We start from the raw sequence: 25,251 nt of genomic DNA on the forward strand, positions 1-25,251 counted from the left end.
TCTTCCTCCTCCTGTTTCTCTTCCTCCTGTTTCTCTTCCTCCTCCTCCTCTTCCTCCTCCTCTTTCTCTTCCTCCTTCTCTTTCTCTTCCTCTTCCTGTTTCCCCTCCTCCTCTTCTCTTTCTTTTCATCCTCCTCCCCCTTTTCCTCTCCCTCCTCCTCCTCTTTTTTCCTCCTCCTCTTCCTCCACTCAACAAACCTACTACATTCTAGGGCTAATGATATTACCTAGTTGGGCCCCGAAGTGTCTTCAAGGAAACAACCCAGCTCAGAGCTCATGAAGGGCCCTACAGTCCTCCTCCTCCTCCTCCTCTTTCTCCTCCTCCTCCTTCTCTTTCTCTTCCTCCTCCTCTTCCTCTTCCTCCTTCTCTTTCTCTTCCTCCTGTTTCCCCTCCTTGTCTTCTCTTTCTTTTCATCCTCCTCCCCTTTTCCTCTCCCTCCTCCTCCTCTTTTTTCCTCCTCCTCTTTTTTCCTCCTCCTCTTCCTCCACTCAGCAAACCTACTACGGTCTAGGATTGATGATGTTACCTACCTGGGCCCCGAAACATCTTCAAGGAAAACAACCCAGCTCAGAGCTCACGACGGGCCCCACAGTCCTCCACCTCCTCCTCCTCCTCTTTTTTTCCTCTTTCCTCTTCTCCTCTTCCTCCACCTCCTCCTCTTCTCCTCCACTCGGCAAACCCACTACACTCTGGGATTGATGATGTTACCTAGTTGGGCCCCTTGGGTCTTCCAAGGAAACATCCCATTCATAGAGGGGACCCCACAATTGTCAATTTGTTCTACCTGCCCGGAATGTTACCTGGCCTGTTCCTTCTGGAGGGGACCTTTACCTGCCTGGCTGCTTGTCTAAAACGATCAGAGACTAGAGCAAACTTTAAAAAGTCACTCTTCGAATGCTGTGTGTGTGTGTGTCTCAACCTGGACAACCAGGCTGGCTGGGGGAATTCTGGGAGTTGAAGTCCACCCCTCTTCAAGTTGCACAGGTTGTTAAAACACCAGTCCGAAGATGGGCAAGGAGGGGTTGGAAGATTTGTTTAATGCCCCCAACAGAATTCCGGGTGCGGGGGGGGAGAGGATTAAGGGTGGGTGGGGGAGGACCGAAGTGGAGAAAACCAGCTGGTTCTGCAGACTGCCCTCCCCCCCCTTTCCAAGTTGCTGAATTTCCGCGGAAGTTTTTCTCACTTTGCGTCGTGGCGTTCCTTTCCCTTCCAACAGGGGGCGTACTACACGCAGCCGGTCTACGCGGCGCAGCCTCACGTCATCCACCACACCACGGTGGTCCAGCCAAACAGCATCCCCTCCGCCATTTACCCGGCTCCCATCGCCGCGCCCAGGGCCAACGGCGTAGCCATGGGGATGGTCGCCGGGGCGACCATGGCGATGTCGGCAGGTAAGGGCCGAGGCGAAGAACACCTGTCCCCCTCCCTCCCCATCACCAAAACGCCACTATTTGAAAAGTGAATCTCTCCTTGGTCAGTTTTCCATCCATTATTCCTTGTCTGGCCTTTGGGTGCTTTGGAGAATAGCTTGACTCCCTCTTCTTTGGGGCAGCCCCTGAGATATTGGAAGACTACTATCATGTCTCCCCTACTCCTTCTTTTCATTAAACTAGACATACCCAGTTCCTGCAACCATTCGTCATATATTTTAGCCTCCAGTCCCTTAATCCTCTTGGTTGCTCTTCTCTGAACTCTTTCTAGAGTCTCCACATCTTTTTTTACAGTGTGGCGGCCAAAACTGGATGCAGTAATCTAGGTGTGGTCTTATTAAGGCTTGACCTAGTGGTATTAGGACCTCCCTTGATCTTGATTATATCCCTCTGTTAATGCAGTTTAAGATTGCATTGGCTTTTGTGGCCGCCACCGCACACAGCTGGCTCCTATTTAGTTGGTTGTCCACTAAGACTCCAATTGCTGCTATTAATCCTGGTTTCTCCCAGTCTATATGTGGACTTTCGGTTTTTCTTGCCTAAGTGTAAGGCTTGACTTTTCTCTACATTGAATTTCATTTTGTTAGATAGGGCCCAGTGTTCGAGTCCATCAAGATCCATCTGGATCTTGAGCCTATCACCTAGGTCAGGGGTCTGCAAACTTGGCTCTTTTTAAGACTTGTGGACTTCAACTCCCAGAGTCCCTCAGCCAGTTTTGCTGGCTGAGGAACTCTGGGAGTTGAAGTCCACAAGTCTTAAAAGAGCCAAGTTTGCAGGCCCCTGACCTAGGGTGTTGGCTATTTCTTCCTGGGTGCCACCATAAGGACAACAGCCATGTTCTGTCCCCGCTTCGCCTCCGTCCGAGCGATGGCTTAATTAGCCGGCACTATCAGCTCTGGCAGCAAACTAGCGAGCGTTTGCCAAGTGTCTCTGTTATCTCCCTCGACACCGATGAGTCACCCAGGAACAAACTTCAGCTCTTAGTTAATCAGTTGATTTGCCTGCTACGAAGAGGCACAGCAGTTCTTGCTGCCTTTATATCCTGTGGGGTGTGGCTCCATGACTCAGCATTTCCTAGGCCTGCCCCACCGCTACTTCTGTTGTTCCCGCCTCTCCTGCCTACGAAACTTAGGGTCCAGTCAGGCCTGATTGCCATCAGCTGGGTCTGAAGGCGTGGCCTGGGGGGGGGGAAGAGCCAGGGGACGGAGGCCTCATTATCTCCTCCACCTGGCCTGCCTCTGGCTCCTGGAGCTGAGCCAGGGAAGCCGGTGCTCCCGAGGTAAGTCCTGACGGCCCTTCCCCCTCACTTTTCAAGTCACTTTCTGGCAGGAGGCCCGGCTCAGGGGGCGCAGACACAACAAGCCAGCCGGAGAGGTTTTGCAGGTGACTCAAGCCAGCGAGTCAAGCTGCACGCTTCTGGAAAATGATGGGATTTATCGGCCGCCGTCCTTAATTTTTTTTTTTTCCCTTCCCCATCGCAGGCACACTGCTGACCGCTCCACAACACACTGCCCTGGGGGCACATCCCGTCTCAGTGCCAACGTACCGGGCGCAGGGGACCCCTACCTACAGCTACATCCCACCTCATTGGTAATTCCATCGGCCAGTCCATGTGAGTGTCTTTGGATCTTGCCCAGGAGCGGTTGTGGGGAGGCCAGGCCAAAAATCCATTCGGGGGCCCCGGGGTCTTCTAAGATTTTGTGGTCAGGATGCATATCTGCCGGGGAAAAAAACTCTGCATTGGCGACAGGAAGGCATCCGGCCAGTAAACACTCAGCTCCGTTCAGTTGCCCAAACTCCACCGCATTGCAAGGGATTATGGGGTGATTAAAAGATGATGATGACAGGAGGAAATGGGAAGAAAGAATCGCAGAGTTGGGAAGGGATCTCCGAGGTCATCTAGTCCAACCCACTGCTCGGGCAGGAAACCCTAGACCCTAGAAGAGATGGCTCGGCAGAAGGATTCAAAACGGGCCCCGTGACGTCAAACCTGGTTTAGAGGTTGGGAAAGGAGCCCATCAGGACGGCCCCGCGGGGGGTGTTGTCGTACCTTTACACATCCTCTTTGCCGCTACCCCTGCGTGGCGGACTTGAAGAAGTTCTCTCTGCTTGCTGGCTAGGAATTTTGGGAGTTGAAGTCCTGTTATGGAGGCCTTGCCTTGCAGTATTTCCCCCCCCCCCCCCATGCACATTGACTGAACTCCCATCTTGGCCACTTTTAAGACTTGTGGACTTCAACTCCCAGAATTCCTCTGCCTGCAATTCTGGGAGTTGAAGTCCACAACTCAAAAGTTGCAAAGTTTGGAGATTCCTGCCCTAGAGCAGTGCTTCCGAACCATATCCACTTGAAGATGGGTGGACGTCAACTCCCAGAATACCCCAGCCAGCGTTGTCCACCCATCTTCAAATGGCTGGCAAGCACCGTTTTAATTTTAATATTAATCCTTCATTCACAGAAAAATACAGATGGTTATCCGTGGGAGGTTAGATAATCAGCCACTCGCAGAATGGCAGAGAGGATTCTGTCTGAGTTAATTTGTTCCCTGTGAGATTGGATTTTGCGCTTTTCTGTCTGTCTGGCCAACAAATGGCAGGATTCCTGGGACAGACGGAGCGCGTGGGAATCCATCTCGTTCGGCTTCCAAGCCTCCAAAGGGAGAGATGGAGAGTCCGCAGGCAGAAGTCCAAGCCCTGGAGCTGCTTAGGGCGGAGATTTGCCTGCTGGCAAAATGTCTTCAAGGGCCCTTGACTTTTTATGGAGATTGGGGGAAGGAAAAGAAGGGAGGGAGGGAAAGGAGAGAGGAAGGAAGGAAGTGGAGAAGAGAGGGAGGAGGAGAGAGGGAGGAGGAAGGAGGAATGGGAAAGAAGGAAGAAAGAGTGGGAAAGGAAGGAAGAGGAGAAGAGAGGAAAGGGAGAGAGAAAAGAGGAGTGGGAAAAGGAAAGGAACTGGGGAGGAAGGAAGAATGGGAAAGAAAGAAGGGAAATGGGAAGGAAGGAAGAAAGAGTGAGAAAGGAGAGAGGAAGGAAGGAAGAAGAGAAGAGAGGAAAGGGAGAGAGGAAGGAGGAGAGAAGGAAAAGGAAGGAAGAATGGGAAAGAATGGAGGAGGAATGGGAAGGAAGGAAGAAAGAGTGGGAAAGGATAGAGGAAGGAAGGAAGAAGAGAGAGGAAAGGGAGAGAGGAAGGAGGAAAGAAGGAAAAGGAAGGAAGAATGGGAAGGAATGGGAAGGAAGGAAGAAAGAGTGGGAAAGGAGAGAGGAAGGAAGGAAGAAAAGAGGAAAGGGAGAGAGAAAGGAGGAGTGGGAAAAGGAAAGGAACTGGGGAGGAAGGAAGAATGGGAAGGAAAGAAAGGAATGGGAAGGAAGGAAGAAAGAGTGGGAAAGGAGAGAGGAAGGAAGAGCAGAAGAGAAGAAAGGGAGAGAGGAAGGAGGAGAGAAGGAAAAGGAAGGAAGAATGGGAAGGAAGCAAGGGTGAAATGCTACCGGTTCGCTCCGGTTCCAACAAACCGGTAGTGATAAAAACTACCGATTCAGGCGAACCGGTAGTAAAAAAACACTATTTCCAATGATCAGCTGTGCTTAAGACTACTAGAGCATTTCAAGACCTCGGAAAATGACTGGATGCCGAAGAGAGCCTCTTTCTTGTGGCTCTTGCACAGCGGAGGAGAAAAAGCTGACAAATTCGGCCGGCAGGAAGACAAGAAGCCGCTCGGCCTAGGCCGGGCGGGAGAGGGAAATTCGAACCCACGACTCAAACCCTGTTCCTTTCTTCCCCTCCTTGACAGATCTGGAGTCACGACATCGGATGCAACCAGGAGTGACGGAGCAGCTGCCCCACATCCCCCCCACCTTCACCCACCCCGGGTGTTGCCAGCAAAAGCGAAACCTGCCCACCTCGAGGGTCCCCTTCCGCATTGTTTGAGATTTTTAATGTTGCATTTAATTTTTGATTTCCTGGACAAAAAATATGCACCTTTCCCCACCTTCCCTTGTCCCCAGCATCCACTTTTCCCCGTTCCTCCAGTTCCCCCATCCCATTGAACCCTATTGTTGCTTTTCGCCCCCTTGGTCTTCCATTTTCTTCCCACTGAGCGTCGGCGGGACCTCCTGAGGCCATCTATACATTGACGATCCATGCCGGTTCCTCGGGCAGGGGGGGGGTAGCAGACGGGGGGAAATTCCCCCTTTAGGGTTCTGGAGGGATGGGAGAACAGCCTAAGCCTTTCTCCTCCACCCACCCACCCTTCCTCTGGGAAGGCCTCCCTCACCCACCGACCCATCCCCGTCCCTGATTGAGACCCCTGCCTCTTTAAAAACGAAAAAAATGCATTGGATGTGTGTCACTTAAAACAGGGGTCTTCAACCTTGGTCCCTTTAAGACTTGGGGACTTCAACTCCCAGAGTTCCTCAGCCAGCTTTGCTCTAGGGCAGGGGTCTCCAACCTTGGTCCCTTTAAGACTTGTGGACTTCAACCCCCAGAATCCCTCAGATAGCAAAGCTGGCTGAGGAACTCTGGGAGTTGAAGTCCACAAGTCTTAAAGGGACCAAGGTTGGAGACCCCTGACTTAAAAAAACAAAGGCAGAGTTTTGTCACAGCGGTTCTGGTGGTCATTTTGAGGAAAACAGGCCTTTGCCCCACCCCCAGCCCCTCGCCCACCCCCAAAACGGACCTTCTGGAGATGATACAGTTAGTCCTCAACTTACGACCACACCGGAGCCCCTAATTTCTTGTCGCCGAGCGAGACGTTTTGAATTTCGCCCCATTTTTACCACCTTTCTTGCCTCTCGTCGTTCAGCGAATCCCTGCGGTTGCTAAGTCGGTCACACGGGCTTCCCCGTTGACTTTACTTGTCGGAAGGTCACATAAAGGGGATCACGTGAGACACACACACACACACACACGGATACAGCCACCGTCATAAATACGAGTCAGTTTCCCAAGCGTCCCGAGTTTTGATTCCGCGACCACGGGGATGCTGCGACGGTGTGGAAAAACGGTCCTAGGTCATTTTTTTCAGGAGCCGTTGTTAACTTCGAACGGTCACTAAACGAACGGTTGTAAGTTGAGGACTACCAGTAATGAGGAGATGAAGCAGGAGACCCCAAAATTCCCCATGTTAGCTTGGAAGAAATTGAGCACGGCGGACAAGAGAATGAGGAGATTCTATGGTGGTTTGTTTGGAGAAGCTGACTTCCATGTCTGGTGCCCACCCGATTAGTTTACAGATTAACAGAGTTGAAAGGGACCTAGCAGGTCATCTAGTCCAACCCGGCCCAAGCAGGAGATCCTGCGTACACCATTTCTGACAAACGGCAGTCCAGTCTCCTTCCAATCCATTCCAGTTGGATCAACGTGGCCTCCAGGATCTCCTCAATCAAAGTCCTCCCCAGTGATGTGTTTTTTTTCTGGGTGCCCCCCCTCCCAAAAAATGATCTCGCTGGTCTTGTTGGGTTGTAGGTTGGGTTCTCCATCCCTCTTGACCCCCATCGTTCAAGTCAGCGTCACGATCTCCAGACGTTGGGTGGTGGCCAAATGTTGCCGAGAACCTGGTTGATGTGTGGAGGCAACCCGAAGGAAGGTTGTCTGGAACCCACTTGGGAGTAGGGGGTACAGAGATGACCCCCACCCAATGTTAAAGGAGCCCTCCTATGGGGATATTGGAAGGTAGAATTGATGTGTTACTTCCACAAAGGGAAGGAAACAGTGGGACCAAGGGAAGTCCCTGACAGGAGAAATGAGGTTCCTCAAACTAACCAAGCAGAAGACGAACGGAAAGAAAAAACGAGATCCATCTTGGCAAGGAGACCCCATGGTCTGGGAGGATCCACCCTTGGGATCTCACAAACCAGACAGGACTCAGCTGGCTTGGCCCCGAGTTGGAGATGACCTGTGATGGTGATGTCTCCTGAAGTATCAACTTGGACGTCGATGTCCTTTCTGCCTCGCGACCACCCTTGCCCAGCGGAGAGGGACTTCCGGGGTAGCCCAGGACCTCTTTACCCAAGTTGGGCAAGGTGGAAGCCAGTTTGTGGTCAGCGCCACGTCTGTGCCCAGAAGTTTTCAAGAGCTACTCAACGGTTGAGATAGATTTGAGGAGTTCTGGAGAGCTTCTGGATAAGAGTTGTGACTTCCAGGAAGGAAGCCCTAAACGTTGCTGGAGATTAGGGATGAAGGCTTCAACCTTGGCAGCTTGAAGATGGGTGGACTTCAACTCCCAGAATTCCCCAGCCAGCACGGCTGTGCTGGCTGGGGAATTCTGGGAGTTGAAGGCCACCCATCTTCAAACTGCCAAGGTTGAAAAATATCAATGGTTGGGAGATCATTGAATCCAGAAGTTCTTTCCAAGGTCTGCGGGTGGCTGTGCACATTTAGGATCCAGGGAGCAGGGCCAGTGGGTGGGCTTATGTTTGCATATTTTCAATTTGTCAGGAATGGTATCGGGAGTCGTCCTCCCACTGGGCAGCGGGTTGGACTAGAAGACCTCCAAGGTCCCTTTTAGCCCTACGATTCTTCTTCCTTCTCACTTTGGGTTGTAGAATCCCGCTGGGGCCGTAGAATAGCACGGAGGGGAACAACGAGAACAACGGAGTCGGATGGGACCTCGGAGGTCATGTAGCCCAACCCCCTGCTCAAGCAGGAAGCCCCCACCCACCCTTACACCATTTCAGACCAACCATTGTCCAGTCTCTTCTTAAAAAGTCTCCAGAGATGGAAGGGTTCGAGGAGCTGCAGTCGTTCCCCGGCTACGGACAGGTTTGCCACGGCTGCTTGGCCAAACGCGGAACCAAGGGTGGGATTCAGCCGGTTCGGGGAAAACCGGTAGTTACGGCCAAGCAGCTGCACCTACCCACCCTTCCTGGCGCTATTCTTATACAAGCGCCGTGTTTTTGACGCAAGGTGTGTATGCACTTAACATTTTTGAACTTGGGCGAACAGTTGGTTAAATTACGTGAGGGCCACCTCTGCATGGAACCCACCGATTTCTGGAAGGTGGATTTCCTCCATCGTCCGGCAATTGGAGAGCGGGGCAGCCCCATCATCAATAGGGAAGACAAAGATGGCTTCCTCAAAGCCGGGGAATTCGGCTAAGCTACGAAGCTGACTCGAGCGGTTTTCTGTTGCTGTGACCCACAGAAGGCGCTCTGGGTGGGTCACAGTGGGAAGACCCAGAGAGATGCTGTCACAGTGCCCGTTCACACTATCGTAACTCCAGGGGAAGAGCCTGGCAGGACGTCCGGCCAACCAGCTCTCACTAGGGACTAACTGCACGAGAGATCTTGGAGCCCGAGTGGACAATATCTTCAATAGGAGCCAGCCGCGTGCAGCAGCTGCCAAAAAAGTCAATGCAATTCTAGGCTGCATAAACAGAGATAGAATCAAGATCAGGTGAGTGTTGATACCGCTTTATAAGGCCTTGGTAAGGCCACACTTGGAATATTGCATCCAGTTTTGGTCGCCACGATGTAAAAAAGATGCTGAGACTCTAGAAAGAGTGCAGAGAAGAGCAACCAAGATGATTGGGGGACTTGGAAGCTAAAAGAAGAACGCTTGCAGGAATTGGAGATGTCTAGTTCACAGATCAGCAACCTGTGGCTCTTTTACCACTGCTGTGGCTCCCTGTCACTCAAAATATACATCACAACCGCCAATGTGTGACACGCGTCGGCACTTTTCAACCCCCGGTAGGCCAACCATGGATAAATCCAAGAAAAGTTTTAGAAGAAAAGAGAACGTTTAATGCAACTACAGATGCTCGTTTTGTGGCCGCTCAAGAAATAAGTCAGGCACAAGAAGGGTTTTGTGGCTCCCGGCGTTTTCTTTTCTGTGGGAAATGGGTGCCAATGGCTCTGTGTGTTTAAGGTTGCAGACCCCTGGTCTAGTTTAATGAAGAGAAGGACCAGGGGGTGACATGATACCAGCCTTCCAATATCTCAGGGGCTGGCACAAATAAGAGGGGGGGTCAACCTATTCCCCAAAGCCCCTGAAGACGGGACAAGAAGCAATGGAGAGAAGCAACCTAGAACTAAGAAATTTCTTGACAGGACAACCAGTGGAACGACTTGCCTCCAGATGTTGTGGGTGCTCTCATCACTAGAGGTTTTCAAGACGAGATTGGGCTGACATTTGACATGGTATAGCCTCGTGCTTGAGCAGCTGGTCGGGCTAGAGGACCTCTTAAGGTCCCTTCCAACTTATTCTCAACCAGAAGTTGTCGCTCTGACATTGGAGGTTTTTAAGAAGAGACTGGACAGCCACTTGTCTCAAATGGTGTAGGGTCTCCTGCTCGAGCAAGGGGTTGGACTAGAAGACCTCCAAGGTCCCCACCAGTTCTTTTATTCTAGCGTTGTGGGGGGGTGCCCGTTTTTCGCTGGTGCAACGCTAGGGGAGCCGCGTGGCTGGACATCCAGCCCAGTGGTCCTCGCTAGGAGGCTCCGAGCAGCCTTGTTCTCACCTTCTTACTTCCAGGTGTATATAGCTGTATAAAGTGTATAATCTTAAATTGGGTGGGGAGGGGGGAGGCAATCGGCCAAGAGAGCTGGGTAGCATTTGGAGACCCCCCCTCCCGCAAAGACCCCATCATGAATCCTGAGAGCTATAGATTTGTGACCATCTGCAGCAGGGGGTCTCCAACCTTGGCAACTTTTAAGCCTGGTGGACTTCAACTCCCAGAATTCCCCAGCCAGCTTAGCTGGCTGGGGAATTCTGGGAGTTGAAGTCCACCAGGCTTAAAAGTTGCCAAGGTTGGGGACCCCTGCCCTACAGGAACAAAAAGCTAAAATTATGCAAGGGGGTGGTTCTCGACTTAACGACCACAGTCGGAACTGTAGCTAAGCCAGGCGGTCGGTAAATGAGTCACACCTTTTGGTCACGGCGGTCGGGCGAATCGTTCCTGTCGCTAAATGAATCTCATGGCCGTTAAGCAAATCCGGCTCCCTTCCCCCCATTCACTTCTTGTTGGAAGGTTGCAAATGGCGATCACGTAACCCTGGGACACTGCAACCGTCGTAAATATGAATTTTGATTATTGGACCGTAGGGACGCTGCCGCGGTCATCCGTGTGAGGAACTGGGCGGAAGTCACATTTTTTTTTAAAGCGCCGTCGTAACTTCGAACGGTCAGTAAACGGAATGGTTGTAAGTCGAACTGCATTGGCAGTTAAGGAGAAGCACCTGCATTTGTCCAGATTTCAGGGGTCCCTGCTGCGTACACCCCCTCCCCATGAATTAGGAAATAAAGTTTTCTACTCTTTTCCCTCCCCCCATCGCTATATAGGTATTCCTCAACTTACGTCCACCATTGAACCCCAAATGTTGCTAAGCGAGAAATCCGTGAACTTTCCTGGCCACGTTTTGTTAAGTGAATCGCGCCTGGAGGAGCAGGTCAACCCTTGTACAATGGATGCACTGTATTCATTCCAGGTAGTCCTCGGCTTACGACCGCCGACACTTCCGTTGCTAAGCGAAACATTTGTTAGATGAATTTTGTTCCATTTTACGGCCTTTCTTGCCACGGTCATTAAGTGAATCTGGCTTCCGCGTTGGCTTTGCTTGTCAGAAGGTCGCAAAAGGGGATCACGTGACCCCCGGGACTCTGCAGCCGTCATAAATGTGAGCCATGCGTGATAATGGTTCATAAGTCAAGTGCTTTTGGACGGTCACTAAACAAACGGTTGTAAATCGAGGACTGCCTGGATTGGGAGTTTCTTGCATAAAATCATTTGCAGTGTAAGACACTTGAGATGGAAAAGCCCCTTTTGCAGGGTGCTGCCGAGATATATTTTAAAAAAATTATCTAGCCTGCAGAATTAATTCCGTTAATCGCTTTTAGGACATTTTTACTGGAAACAAAAAGTCTTCCATTCTTTCAACCGTAAGGATTTAACCCAGCGGAGTTTTTTTTTGGGGGGGGCGGCAAACTGGTGTGTTTGAAAAGACCCCCCCCGGCCCTGAGTCGGAACTTGTGAATACGACGTGTAAATTCATACGATCATGATTTCGTTGGGAAGATCAACCGAGGAGGGATCTCCCCGACAGATTTAAGCCAAGAGTTTGTAACTGTACGATATTTACTGTAAGATGTAGAACATTCAATAACGATTAAACTATTTCCAAAAAAGAAAGAAGGAAAAAAAAACCCAAGATCTTGTCTCTTTTTATTTATTTATTTATTTTTGCTTACCGGATTCAGACTTTTCGGCGTACAGGTAGTCCTCGACCTAGGACCGGAACGGAACCCCCAGATTTCCGTCGCTGAGCAAGACGGTGGAGGGAGTTTCGGCCCCGTTTTGCCACCTTGCCACCGTTGCTAAGCGAATCACGGCAGCTGTTTAATGAGCAACACCGTTGTTAAATCAATCCAGCATCCCACCCACCCCCATCGATGTTGCAGGTCAAACGGTCGCAAAAGAGGATCACGTGCAACCGTCATAAATGTGGGTCAGTTGGCAAGGTCTGAATTTTAATCACGTGACCATGGGGATGCTGCAACTATGTGAAAATTGGTCCTCAATTTTGACCCCAGATGTCCTCAAGCCGGTTCCTATACCCCGAGCAGGAGATCGGGCTGGATGGCCTCTAGGATCCCTTCCAAGCTCAAATCTTTCCAGCGGGATTCCCTGGGTTATAACCAACTCATAGGTTACTCACAGGGCAGGAGGTACCGATTCAACTTCGAGGCAGTTAAAGTTGAGTTTTGGGAAGTGATCCTAGCCCAGGGGTCTAGAAACTTAGCTCTTTTAAGATTTGTGGACTCAAGTTTTTCACGTTCTTTTGTCACGTTTTTCACATTTTTTTGTCACGTTTCAAAGTCACGTTTTTTCAGAGCCAGCGTAACTTGGAACAGTCACTAAGCGAATCGACTCCCCCTTCCTCTTTCTATGCTCAGCATTGGAATTTTCTTGCATGAGAGCGCCCTCTGCTGGGTCCTTTGCAGCATTGCAATGGCAGCTGAATCTCTGTTTTTCTTGTCCTCTTCCATTTTAATTTATTTTTTTATTTGCATTTATATCCCGCCCTTCTCCGAAGACTAAGGGCGGCTTACACTATGTTAAGCAATAGTCTTCATCCATTTGTATATTATATACAAAGTCAACTTTTATTGCCCCCAACAATCTGGGTCCTCATTTTACTGACCTCGGAAGGATGGAAGGCTGAATAAATCTTTTTTTTTTATTTGCATTTATATCCCGCCCTTCTCCGAAGACTCAGGGCGGCTTGAGCATAGAAATTGTTAAGCAATAGTCTTCATCCATTTGTATATTATACAAAGTCAACTTTATTGCCCCCTCAACAATCTGGGTCCTCATTTTACCTACCTTATAAAGGATGGAAGGCTGAGTCAACCTTGGGCCTGGTGGGGCTTGAACCTGCAGTAATTGCAAGCAGCTGTGTTAATAACAGACTGTCTTAGCAGCCTGAGCCACCAGAGGCCCTGTCCTCTTCCATGCAATGTATTTTATCCTTTGTGACAGGACACAAATATTTGGACATTTCTTCACATGGGATAGAGCTACAGGGCGAGTCACATTTTTTTTCTCCGACACCCCTGGGCTATTTGTGACTTTTACCTTAGACTGAGAAGGGAGTCCATCTCAATTGGAGACGCTGCTTGGATCAGGTAGACGCATCCAACATAATTCTCGAAGGGTCCTTTTAAAATTCAGACCCTAAGCCTCAGACCTCTTCCTCTTCCGTTCCAACTCATCCTGGGTTGTTGGTTTTTTTTGGAAGGGAAAACACCAGAACGAGGGCAGATGGTTTGCTTGCAGCTGAACGGAGACTTTTTCCCAAGACCAGCCGAGAATGCCTTCCGATCCTCATTCCAGATAATAATAGTAATAAAAGAGCGACTGGAGGAATTAAAACGCCATTCTTTTAGAGGGGCTGTTTCTTTGCATTGGTTTGTTTCTAAGCCTCAGTGACTTTTAAGACTGGTGGACTTGGACTCCCAGAGTTCGGGAATCACGGTCCACCCGTCTAATAAATGGGCAAGGTTGAGAAGCAGTGGTCTAAAACGGAATTGGAAAATAGAAGCCGTAACTCCTTCGGCTGCTGCTGCTACTTCTCATGTGCAAACATTTCCTTTGGCATTTTTAAAGATTAATAAATTCTCTGCAGCAGCATCTTCTACTGTCTTGTGTGTTTTCCCATGTATGAAATGGGCTTAAGGCAAGACTAGAACTCGCTGTCCCCTAGTGATTGGCCTAAAGTCACCCAACTGCCTTTTATTCCCAAAGCGAGACTAGAACTCACTGTCTCCTGGTGGTTAGCCCAAAGTCACCTTATTGCCTTTCATGCCTAAGGGGAGACTAGAACTCACCGTCTCCTGGCGATTGGCCCAAAGTCACCCAGACAACTTTCATGCCTAAGGCGAGACTAGAACTCACCGTCTCCTGGGGATTGGCCCAAAGTCACCCCGTCGGCTTTCGTGTCTAAGGAGAGACTAGAACTCACTGTCTCCTGGTGATTGGCCTAAAGTCACCCAACTGCCTTTCATGCGTCTCCTGGGGATTGGCCCAAAGTCACCCAGTCGGCTTTCGTGTCATGTGAACCCAGACATCAGGATTTTAACTAACCAGGTTGAGCCTCTGTGCCCACACCAAAGACTTGGTTAGCCAATAAGGTTGTCAAAAGAATTGGAAGTCCTATTGCGTTTGGTTTCTCGGCTCCAAATCCGGACATCACCCTTGCAGATGGACGGAGAGAGACCGGAAGTAATAACTAAGAAGGAATATCAGTGTATTTGGTCACATATAATCTTGAGAATATAGGTTATATGTGGGGGAGGAGGAATTTGGTCTTTGGAGAAGATGTCCCACCAACTCCCTTTCTCAAGAAAAATGCTCTTAACAGAATAACGGAGTTGGAAGGGACCTCGGAGGTCTTCTAGTCCAACCCTCTGCTCGAGCAGGAGGCCCTTTAGCATTTCAGACCAACGGCTGCCCAGTCTCTTAGCTCCCCAGACGTCCAGTTCTAAAGAAGGTCCTGATTCCACAAGAACTGGAGACCTGGTGGACTCTTCTCCATATGTTCTCAAGCAGGTTTTTTTTTTAAATTTGCATTTATATCCCGCCCTTCTCCGAAGACTCAGGGCGGCTTACACTGTGTCAAGCAATAGTCTTCATCCATTTGTATATTATATACAAAGTCAACTTTTATTGCCCCCAACAATCTGGGTCCTCATTTTACCTACCTTATAAAGGATGGGTCAATCTTGGGCCTGGTGGGACTTAAACCTGCAATAATTTCAAGCAGCTGCTGTTAATAACAGACTGTCTTACCAGTCTGAGCCACAGAGGCCCATTTCTATACCCCGAGCAGGAGACTGGGCTGGATGGCCTCTAGGATCCCTTCCAAGCTCAAATCTTTCCAGCGGGACTCCCTGGGTTATAACGTTGACTTTGTATATAATATACAAATGGATGAAGACTATTGCTTAACACAATGTAAGCCGCCCTGAGTCTTCGGAGAAGGGCGGGATATAAATGCAAAAAAACAAAACAAAAAACCAACTCACAGGTTACTCACAGGGCAGGAGGTACCGCTTCAACTTCGAGGCAGTTAAAGTTGAGTTTTGGGAAGTGATCCTAGCTCAGGGGTCTGCAAACTTGGCTCTTTGAAGACTTGTGGACTTCAACTCCCAGAGTTCCTCAGGCAGCTTTGCTGGCGTTTTCTGGGAGTTGAAGTGCACAAGTCTTAAAAGAGCCAAGTTTGCAGACCCCCTGGGCTAGGCCAATCTTAACTCTGCAGGGATGCTGCTCCATAGAGAGGGAGCCACCACGGAGAAGGCCCTTCTCCTTGGTCCCATCAGATGCCTCCCGGCTCTGGTGGGTCCTTCCAATGACGCATCCTCAGGCCTTGTAAGGATTCGACCCTCTGAGGGATGGAGAGAAGACTCTCTAAAATCCCTGCTCATAGACACTCACACTCTGGTCACCTCCCATCTTGACTACTGCAATGCTCTCTAAATGGGGCTGCCCTTGAAAACCGTCCCGAAACTTCAATTGGTTCAACAAGCATCATAAATTGGACCCAGAAGATTCTCCGTCATCCAGGTCAAGGTTGTCCCAAAAGTGTATTTTCCCCCACCCCAGGACTTTGGTTTTTCTTTGAAGACGTTTCGCTTCTCATCCGAGAAGCTTCTTCAGCTCTGACTGGATGGTGGGGAAGGGAAGGATTGATGCTCCTTGCAGACAGAGCTGGTCATTTGCATCCTTTTAGTTAGAGAGTCATTGAGGCCACTTGGAGTTTTGTCTGTGGGTCACTTGAGTGGTGCAAATAGGAGTGGAGCCTTCTTGGTTGCAGGATATTTTCTTCATTGTTAGCTCCACACCCATTTGCACCACTCAGGTGAGACCCTGAGGACACAGGTAAACCTCCAAGTGGCCTCAAGGACCCTCTCAAAGGATGCAAATGACCAGCTGTATATAAATCCTTCCTTTCCCCTCCATTCAGTCAGAGCTGAAGAAGCTTCTTTGAGGAGAAGCGAAATGTCTTCAAAGAAAAACCAGAAAGTCCAGGTACCTCCTAAAAAAAAAAACCACCACCTTTGGGGCATAGGTGGGTTTCAGCAGGTTCTGATCAGTTCCGGAGAACCGGTAGCGGAAATTTTGAGTAGTTCAGAGAACCGGCAAATACCACTTCTGGTTGGCCCCGACCTCATCTATTCTCTGCCTCCCGAGTAACAGCTGATTGGGAGGAAATGGGGACTTTGCAGTAACCTTCCCCAGCCACGCCCACCGAGCAATGCCACGCCCACCGAGCCACACCCACAGAACCGGTAGTAAAAATTCGGACTGGCCCCGCCCCCATCTATTCTCTGCCTGCCGAGTCCCAGCTAATTGGGAGGAAATGGGGATTTTGCAGTATCCTTCCCCTGCCACGCCCACCAAGCCACGCCCACAAAACCAGTAGTAAAAAAAAAATTGAACCCCACCACTGCTTTGGGGTCCCGCAAGGGAGGTGACCCGTGGTGCAAATCCAGGCTTGCACAAAACCAAAACGGGCCACTGCAGTTGTAACCAGTATGAAGCTTCCGGATAGTTTTCAAGGGCAGCCCCACGTCAAGAGCATTGCAGTAGTCAAGACGGACAGAGGACGAGTGGATGGGTGTGTGGGGGGTGACTGTGGGCCGGAATTTCAACAGCGTCTCTCTCATTTCCACCCAGGCAAACAAGGCAACCACCAACCATCGATTAGTTTTCTGGGTTTTATTTAACAACATATACAAATGAAACTTCTCTTAACACCCCTTTTTTTTAACGTAACACCATGAAGGGTTGGCAATAAATAAACCTAGGGGCAAAAACACGGAGACGCCCACACGTGTGGGGCAGACCAGGCTTCGCTCGGCCCGCATAAATAATATGTAGAAAAAAATAACGAACCCCCCAAAAAAATATCTAAGCGATTGACACTCGGGTGTGTGTGAAAAGGTGAGCTAGTCCTCGACTTACGACCACAACTGGGGCCAGAATTCCGACTGCTAAGGAAGTTGATTGTTAAGGGAGTTGTGCCCAATTTTCCTGTTTTGCCGTGGTTGTTAAGTGGAATCGCTGCGGTTAGCAACCTGGTTGTTAAGTGAATCTGGCTTCGCTCACTGACTTCGCTCGTCAGGAGGTCGCAAAAATGAGACCCGGGGACACTGCAGGCGTCGCAAGTACGAGTCAGTTGCCAGTTTGGATCACTTGAGCAGGGGGATGCAGCAACGGTCGTAAGGGTGAAAAATGGTGATAAATTGCTTTTTTTTTCAATCCCGTTATAACTGGTCACTAAACGAATTGTTGTAAGTCGAGGACTACCTGTAATTATATTTCTTTCTTTCTCTCTCTCTCACACACACATAACACACACGCACTCAAAGGCGCCTTGCCTCATCTTTCAAGTGGAGAAAAGTGCGTATATCACACACAACCACACTCGTACAACCCCCATCCATCACCCCCCCCCCCATCCTCAGCACAGCTGAGTTCAGATACGCCACAATTCCAGAACTTGTTCGGTAGCGGCTGGATGGAACACCACCAGGAAATCCCCGGGGGTTAAGTGTGGCTAAATTGAGACGGCAAGGAAATTTCTCCCAAACAAAATAAATAAAAATGCAGCGGGGACCAACTTCCGTAAAGGTTGCCCAGAAAACGACGCGGACGGTCATCAACATTCCACGGGACGGAGGCGCCACAGTTCCACAACTGCAGTCCCAGGCCGCGATAATAAAAGAGTCTTTTTTTTTTTTTCCTTTCTCGTCCTACCCGGCCTGGCTGGCGTGTCGCAGAGCCGTGCAAAAGGAAAACGGAAGGAAAGGGGGCTCCCTCGGCCGTTATCTTTGGTCCTTTGAAGTGTTCTTGCAAACCAGAGCTGCCCCTCCCCCCCTCCCCCACAGCAGAGTCCGACCCCCAGACGGAGTCCAAGGAGCAGGGAGAAAAGCTAGCCGGTCGGCCGTCACTTTCGCCGATGCCCAACACATGCGCAGGAGCCGGGAAGGCGCTTCGGACACACAGCGTCCCCAACGGTTGCGTTGCTCCCATCTTCTCGGCCCGCACGGGGCAGTCAAATGACAACCTGGGAGGGGAGGGGGGGGGAGAAGAAGGGGAATTAAATTGCTATCATCCGGATTGGAAGCGATGGGGGGGGGTGGGCTTACTCTCTGGAAGCCATATATAAATAGAGAGCAAACTCCCCCTTCCCTTCTAGCACTGATGATGTTCCCTAGTTGGGTCATGAAAACGTCTGCAAGAAAATAACTAAGATCAGCGAGCCCCAAGGATCATCATCATTATCATCATCACCTCCTCCTCCTCCTCCTCCTCTCCTCTACTCTATACACTCCACTCCCTTCTAGCCCTGATGATGTTCCCTAGTTGGGCCATGAAACGTCTGGAAAAAAAAATGAAGCTCAGAGGTATCCTAAGGACCCGACAGTCCTCCTCCTCCTCTCTTCTAGCACTGATGATGTTCTCTTGTTGGGTAATGAAATGTTTGCAAGAAACCCACCAAGCTCAGAGAGCACTATGGATTCTACAGTGCTTTTTCTCCTCCTCCTCCTCCTCCTTTCCCTCCCTCCCTCTTCCTCTCCTTTTGTCCTCTTCCTTTGCTCCTCCTTCTCTCTTCCTCTCCCTCTTCTCCTACTCTCCTCCTCCTCCTTCTCCTCTCTCTCCCTTCCTTCCTTCCTTCCTTCCTTCCTTCCTTCCTTCCTTCCCTCTTTCCTTCCTCCTACTCCTCCCCTTTCGTCCTCCTTCTCTCCTCCTCCTCCTTCTCCTTCTCCTTCTCCTCTCTCTCCCTTCCTTCCTTCCTTCCTTCTTTCCTTCCTCCTACTCCTCCTTTCCTCCTCCCTCTTCCTCTCCTTCTCTCCTCCTCCTTCTCCTTCTCCTCTCTCTCCCTCCCTTCCCTCCTTCCTTCCTTCCTTCCTTCCTTCCTTCCTTCCTTCCTTCCTTCCTTCCTTCCTTCCCTCTTTCCTTCCTCCTACTCCTTCCTCCTCTCCTCCTTCTCCTCCTCCTTCTCTTCCTCTCCTCTTCTCCTTCTCTCCTCCTCCTCCTCCTCCTCTCTCCCTCCTTCCTTCCTTCCTTCCTTCCTTCCTCCTCCTTCTCCTCCTCCTTCCTCCTCTCCTCCCCTTCGTCCTCTTCCTTCCTCTCTCCTCTCCTCTTCTCCTTCTCTCCTTCTCCTCCTCCAACCCCATTCCCTTCTAGCCCTGATGATGTTCCCTAGTTTGGTAACGAAACGTCTGCAGGAAACCCACCCAGCTCAGAGAGCACCGAGGAAACCCCCCCCCCACTTCCTCCCAGACCTACAAATATTCTCTTTTATTAGTGTTTTCTCAGTCCTAAAACTCCAAGTTGGAAAGACAAAGAAAGACCGGTTTGCTTTCTGACCACGGGAAAGGCTCCCGGGCTCTTTCGCCCTCTCCTTGAGATTCCCTCGGACTCCCCACTCCCGACTGACCTCTTGCTGTCCCTCTGCCACGGAGGGCCGTTTCAGTCTTCCTCCGTTGCTGACCAGCGCCTTTTGCTCTGGGGCAAGGGAGGCGTAAGGGGGCTCGCTGGGCTCGGCCTCCCCCACCCCTTCGGAGACTGTTTTCAGTTCCGTGGCGCTGGATTTCTGCTCGGGGATACGGGCCACGCGGAACCTGCCGGGAGAAAATCAAACGCACCGTTGCAACCTGGGCAGTGGAGAAGGGACCACGGGCGCCACCAGGGCTGAAGGGAATCCTGCAATTTTTGACACCAAGGGTAGTCCTTCCATCGACAACAATTCATTTAGTGACTGTCCAAAGTTACAACAGCACTGAAAAAGCCAACTTATTTATTTATTATTTACATTTTTATACCGCCCTTCTCCGAGGACTCAGGGAGGTGTACAACATAGATAAAACATAAATACCAAAAATCTTAAAATACAATATTCATTAAAAATCTAATCATATCGCAAGATCTCAAATGGACAGCTAACATCAAAAACATCATTAAAAAAGGACAGCAAAGAATGTTCTTTCTGCGCCAACTCAGGAAGCTCAAACTGCCCAAGGAGCTGCTGATCCAATTCTACAGAGGAATTATTGAGTCTGTCATTTGCACCTCTATAACTGTCTGGTTCGGTTCTGCAACCCACAAGAAAAACACAGACTTCAGAGGATCATTAGAACTGCAGAAAAAATAATTGCTACCAACCTGCCTTCCATTGAGGACCTGTATACTGCACGAATCAAGAAGAGGGCCGTGAAAATATCTACAGATCCCTCGCATCCTGGACATAAACTGTTTCAACTCCTACCCTCAAAACGACACTATAGAGCACTGCACACCAGAACAACTAGACACAAGAACAGTTTTTCCCCGAAGGCCATCACTCTGCTAAACAAATAATTCCCTCAACACTGTCAGACTATTTACTGAATCTGCACTACTATTAATCGTCTCATCGTTCCCATCACCAATCTCTTTCCATTTATGACTGTATGACTATAACTTGTTGCTGGCAATCCTTATGATTTATACTGATATATTGACCATCAATTGTGTTGTAAATGTTGTACCTTGATGAAGGTATCTTTTCTTTTATGTACACTGAGAGCATATGCACCAAGACAAATTCCTTGTGTGTCCAATCACACTTGGCCAATAAAATTCTATTCTATTCTATTCTAATTCGATAGGCTGAGTATTTAAAATAAGCGTATAAAATTTTAAATGAATTAAACCCCTTAAAAACCCCACTAACAAACCCACAATTAAAATTTATCATTAGGCCAGCCCTGCTTGGTGAAAGAAAAAAGTTTTGAGCTCGTGCTTAAAGCCAGTTTTCACACTCATGACTGTTGCAACATCCTCAAAATCATTGCGGGATCAAAATTTGGGTGCTGGGCCACCATCTTACAACAGCAGCTCCTTTAGTGAACATTCAAACTTACAACGGCAATGAAAAAAGAGAAGCGTTTTTCACACTTATGACCGCTGTAGCATCCCCATGGTCACGTAATCCAAAATTCGGACACTTAAGCTAAGTGAAGTGAAGCCAGATTCACTTAACAACCGTGTGACTAACCTAACAGTCACGGCGATCCACTTAACAACTGAGGGCAAAGAAACGTCGTAAAATGGGGCCACGGTCACTTGGCAGCTGTCTCACTTAGCAACAGAAAATTTGGGCTCAATGATGATCATTAGGCGAGGTCGACCTGCATCCTATTTCTCTTGTTCCTCCTTCTAGGCAAGATATGCAGAGTTTTACATCTTAAGGACTAGAAACTTCTTGTTGTTTTTTTAAAATATAAACAGACAGCAAGAAGAGGCTGGATCTTAATCTTACACTTGCCTGGCAAGTCATTCGAAGGTGCACCTTGAACCTTACCTGCCCACGGAGAGGATTGTGATCTCGCCCGGCCGGTGGGGTTTTGGGGCATGGCTACCGGGCAGCACATTTGCGGAGACGGCTTCGGTGGCCCGCAGCATGTCTGGCCACTTCTTCTGGCTGCAGCGGGTGCAGGTGGGGCCCGAGCGCATGGCCAGGCCCTGGACGGTGTGGAGATGGTGCTGATGAGGACAAATGTTTGGGATCTGGGGTAGGAGGTGCAACCTGGATGGGGCAGAAGCGGCCGTCATTTGGGGCGACAGAGAAAAGGGGCGGTTTGACTAGGTCTTAGCAGGCGGCTGGACTGGCTCAGGTGGGCTGGATTTCAAAGCCCATCGTCCTTAATCCCTGGGCTCAGGAGGATGGGATAGAGTGCTCAGGGAAGGCGACTGAGGAATCGGAGTTCCCGAGCTTTTTACGCGGGAGAAAACCCGAATAACCAAAGACTTAAATATAATCTATCATCTATCTATCCATCCATCCATCCATCCATCATCTCTCTCTCCCTCTCTCGGTAGATAGATAGATAGATAGATAGATAGATAGATAGATAGATAGATAGATAGATATCATCTATCTATCTATCTATCTATCTATCTATCTATCTATCTATCTAGCTATCTAGCTATCATCTATCTATCTTATCTATCTATCTAGCTATCATCCACCTACCTACCTACCTACCTACCTACCTACTATCTATCTATCTATCTATCTATCTATCTATCTATCTATCTATCTATCTATCTATCTATCTATCTATCTATCTATCTATCTATCTATCTATCTATCTATCATCTATCTATCTATCTATCATCTATCTATCTATCTATCTATCTATCTATCTATCTATCTATCTATCTATCTATCTATCTATCATCTACCTACCTACCTACCTACCTACCTATCATCTATCTATCTATTTATCATCTCTCCCTCTCTCTCTCTTAGGGCTGAAAGGCTAGAAAAAACGAGATTGTTGCCTCCGATAGAAGGAAAGTAGGTGACCTACTTGTTCACGGGCTTGTAAATCGGCTGCGTGAGCTGCTTGCTGTGGTATTCCTTCAGCATCTCTTCCAGGACAGCTGCGTTTTCTGCGGGCAAGAAATTTTGGGGGAATAAGGCTTTTAACAAAGCAAGGAAAGCAAGATATGTCCCTTGCATCACAAAGCAAAAAACAAAACAAACAAACCCTGATTCCTGGATGGTGGCTTAAACCATCCAGCGCTGCAGTGGGACATGAATTGCAAATTTGCACACACACACACACACAAAGGCACACATATATATATCCTGGAAGGCAGCAATGACAAACAAAGTCCATGATGCACCCAGAAAACTGTCCAATCTGAAGCTATCTTTATTTTATTTTTTTCTTATGGTTCTTCCAAATGCCCTTTGCAGGCTAACGTATGCAGGTAGACCTCGACTTATGACAACACCTGAGCCCTAAGTTTCCGTTGCTAAGCAAGGCAGTTTTAAGTGAATTGTGCTCCCTATAACCTTTGCCAGTTTTCTTTTTCGTTAAGCGAACCATAGGTGAACCATGCGGTTGTTAAGTGAATCTGGGTACCTCCATTGGGGTTGCTCGTCGGAAGTCGGCTGGGACCGTGCAGCCGTCCTAAAGCTGCCAATTGTCTGAATTTTGATCACTTGAAAGGGCTTCAGTCACATGGCTGCAGCCTCCATCTATGCTGTCTTCACATCCAGGTAGTCCTCGACTTACAACGGTTCACTGAGTGACCGTTCGAAGTTACAACGGCACTGCCGAAAGCGACATGACCGTTTTTCACACTTACGACCACTGCAGCATCTACGTGGACACGGGATCGAAATTGAGACATTTGGCAACTGACTCGCATTTATGACGGTGGCAGCGTCCCCGGGGTCACGTGATCCCCTTTGGGGACCTTCTGACAAGCAGAGTCAATGGGGAAGCCAGATTTGCTTAGCAACCGGGTTACTCGTTTAACAACCGCAGTGATTTGTTTAACAACTCTGGGAAGATAGGTCGTAAAACGGGGAAATTTTTCAGTTAACCAAGGTGGCGAGAAAAGTTGTAAAATGGCGCCATCTCACTTAACAGTTCTCTCATTTACCAATGGAAATGGGCTCAGTTGTGGTTGTAAGTTAAGGACTACCTGTACTGAGACACACACATAATACTTGTGATGCAGAAAGGGTCAATTATTCAGCACTCGGTCAAACGCTACAAATAAGGCCGAGCATTGGTGTCTGTTGTCGGTCTGGGATCCCCTTAAGACAGGGGTCTCCAACCTTGGCTGCTTTAAGACTTGTGGACTTCAATTCCCAGAGTTCCTCAGCCAGCAAAGCTGGGAGTTGAAGTCCACAGGTCTTAAAGCGGCCAAGGTTGAGGAATTCTGGGAGTTGAAGTCCACTAGTCTTAAAGTGGCCAAGGTTGAGGAATTCTGGGAGTTGAAGTCCACTAGTCTTAAAGCGGCCAAGGTTGAGGAATTCTGGGAGTTGAAGTTCACTAGTCTTAAAGCGGCCAAGGTTGAGGAATTCTGGGAGTTGAAGTTCACTAGTCTTAAAGCGGCCAAGGTTGAGGAATTGTGGGAGTTGAAGTCCACTAGTCTTAAAGCGGCCAAGGTTGAGGAATTGTGGGAGTTGAAGTCCACTAGTCTTAAAGCGGCCAAAGTTGAGGAATTCTGGGAGTTGAAGTCCACAAGTCTTAAAGCGGCCAAGGTTGAGGAATTCTGGGAGTTGAAGTCCACAAGTCTTAAAGCGGCCAAGGTTGAGGAATTCTGGGAGTTGAAGTCCACAAGTCTTAAAGCGGCCAAGGTTGAGGAATTCTGGGAGTTGAAGTCCACTAGTCTTAAAGCCAAGGTTGAGGAATTCTGGGAGTTGAAGTCCAAGTCTTAAAGCGGCCAAAGTTGAGGAATTCTGGGAGTTAAAGTCCACTAGTCTTAGCGGCCAAGGTTGAGGAATTCTGGGAGTTGAAGTCCACTAGTCTTAAAGCGGCCAAGGTTGAGGAATTCTGGGAGTTGAAGTCCACTAGTCTTAAAGCGGCCAAGGTTGAGGAATTCTGGGAGTTGAAGTCCACAAGTCTTAAAGCGGCCAAGGTTGAGGAATTCTGGGAGTTGAAGTTCACTAGTCTTAAAGCCAAGGTTGAGGAATTCTGGGAGTTGAAGTCCACAAGTCTTAAAGTAGCCAAGGTTGAGGAATTCTGGGAGTTGAAGTCCACAAGTCTTAGCGGCCAAGGTTGAGGAATTCTGGAGTTGAAGTCCACTAGTCTTAAAGCGCCAAGGTTGAGGAATTCTGGGAGTTGAATTCCACTAGTCTTAAAGCGCCAAGGTTGAGGAATTCTGGGAGTTGAAGTCCACAAGTCTTAGCGGCCAAGGTTGAGGAATTCTGGGGTTGAAGTCCACTAGTCTTAAAGCGGCCAGGTTGAGGAATTCTGGGAGTTGAAGTCCACAAGTCTTAAGCGGCCAAGGTTGAGGAATTCTGGGAGTTAAAGTCCACTAGTCTTAAAGCGCCAAGGTTGAGGAATTCTGGAGTTGAAGTCCACAAGTCTTAGCGGCCAAGGTTGAGGAATTCTGGGAATTGAAGTCTACAAGTCTTAAAGCGGCCAAGGTTGAGGAATTCTGGGAATTGAAGTCCACTAGTCTTAAAGCGGCCATGGTTGAGGAATTCTGAGAGTTGAAGTCCACAAGTCTTAAAGCGGCCAAGGTTGAGGAATTCTGGGAGTTGAAGTCCACAAGTCTTAAAGCTGCCAAGGTTGAGGAATTCTGGGGTTGAAGTCCACAAGTCTTAAAGTGCCAAGGTTGAGGAATTCTGGGAGTTGAAGTCCACAAGTCTTAAAGCGGCCAAGGTTGAGGAATTCTGGGAGTTGAAGTCCACTAGTCTTAAAGCGGCCAAGGTTGAGGAATTCTGGGAGTTGAAGTCCACAAGTGTTAAAGCGGCCAAGGTTGAGGAATTCTGGGAGTTGAAGTCCACTAGTCTTAAAGCGGCCAAGGTTGAG

The 25,251-nt window shown here is 49.1% G+C and overlaps 2 protein-coding genes across 2 annotated transcripts in view; one reads left to right on the forward strand and one right to left on the reverse strand.

The window, feature by feature from the left end:
* The window catches only part of LOC131199542 (protein FAM168A-like), a 49,922-nt gene extending 38,357 nt beyond the window's left edge, over positions 1-11,565 (forward strand). The window contains exons 4-6 of the mRNA XM_058185406.1: positions 1,217-1,391; positions 2,912-3,042; positions 5,213-11,565. Of these exons, the coding sequence (XP_058041389.1) occupies positions 1,217-1,391; positions 2,912-3,024 (288 nt within the window). The 3' untranslated portion in view covers positions 3,025-3,042; positions 5,213-11,565. The remainder of the gene's footprint in view (positions 1-1,216; positions 1,392-2,911; positions 3,043-5,212) is intronic.
* A 6,286-nt stretch (positions 11,566-17,851) lies between these two features.
* Positions 17,852-25,251, reverse strand: part of RELT (RELT TNF receptor) — a 63,745-nt gene continuing 56,345 nt past the window's right edge. The window contains exons 8-11 of the mRNA XM_058186514.1: positions 22,282-22,363; positions 21,270-21,494; positions 19,365-19,548; positions 17,852-17,987 (exon numbers count right to left, since the gene is read on the reverse strand). Coding sequence (XP_058042497.1) covers positions 17,976-17,987; positions 19,365-19,548; positions 21,270-21,494; positions 22,282-22,363 — 503 coding nt within the window. The 3' untranslated portion in view covers positions 17,852-17,975. The remainder of the gene's footprint in view (positions 17,988-19,364; positions 19,549-21,269; positions 21,495-22,281; positions 22,364-25,251) is intronic.

The sequence above is a fragment of the Ahaetulla prasina genome, chromosome 5, assembly GCF_028640845.1.
Source record: "Ahaetulla prasina isolate Xishuangbanna chromosome 5, ASM2864084v1, whole genome shotgun sequence".
In the NCBI taxonomy this organism is placed as follows: Eukaryota; Metazoa; Chordata; class Lepidosauria; order Squamata; family Colubridae; genus Ahaetulla; species Ahaetulla prasina.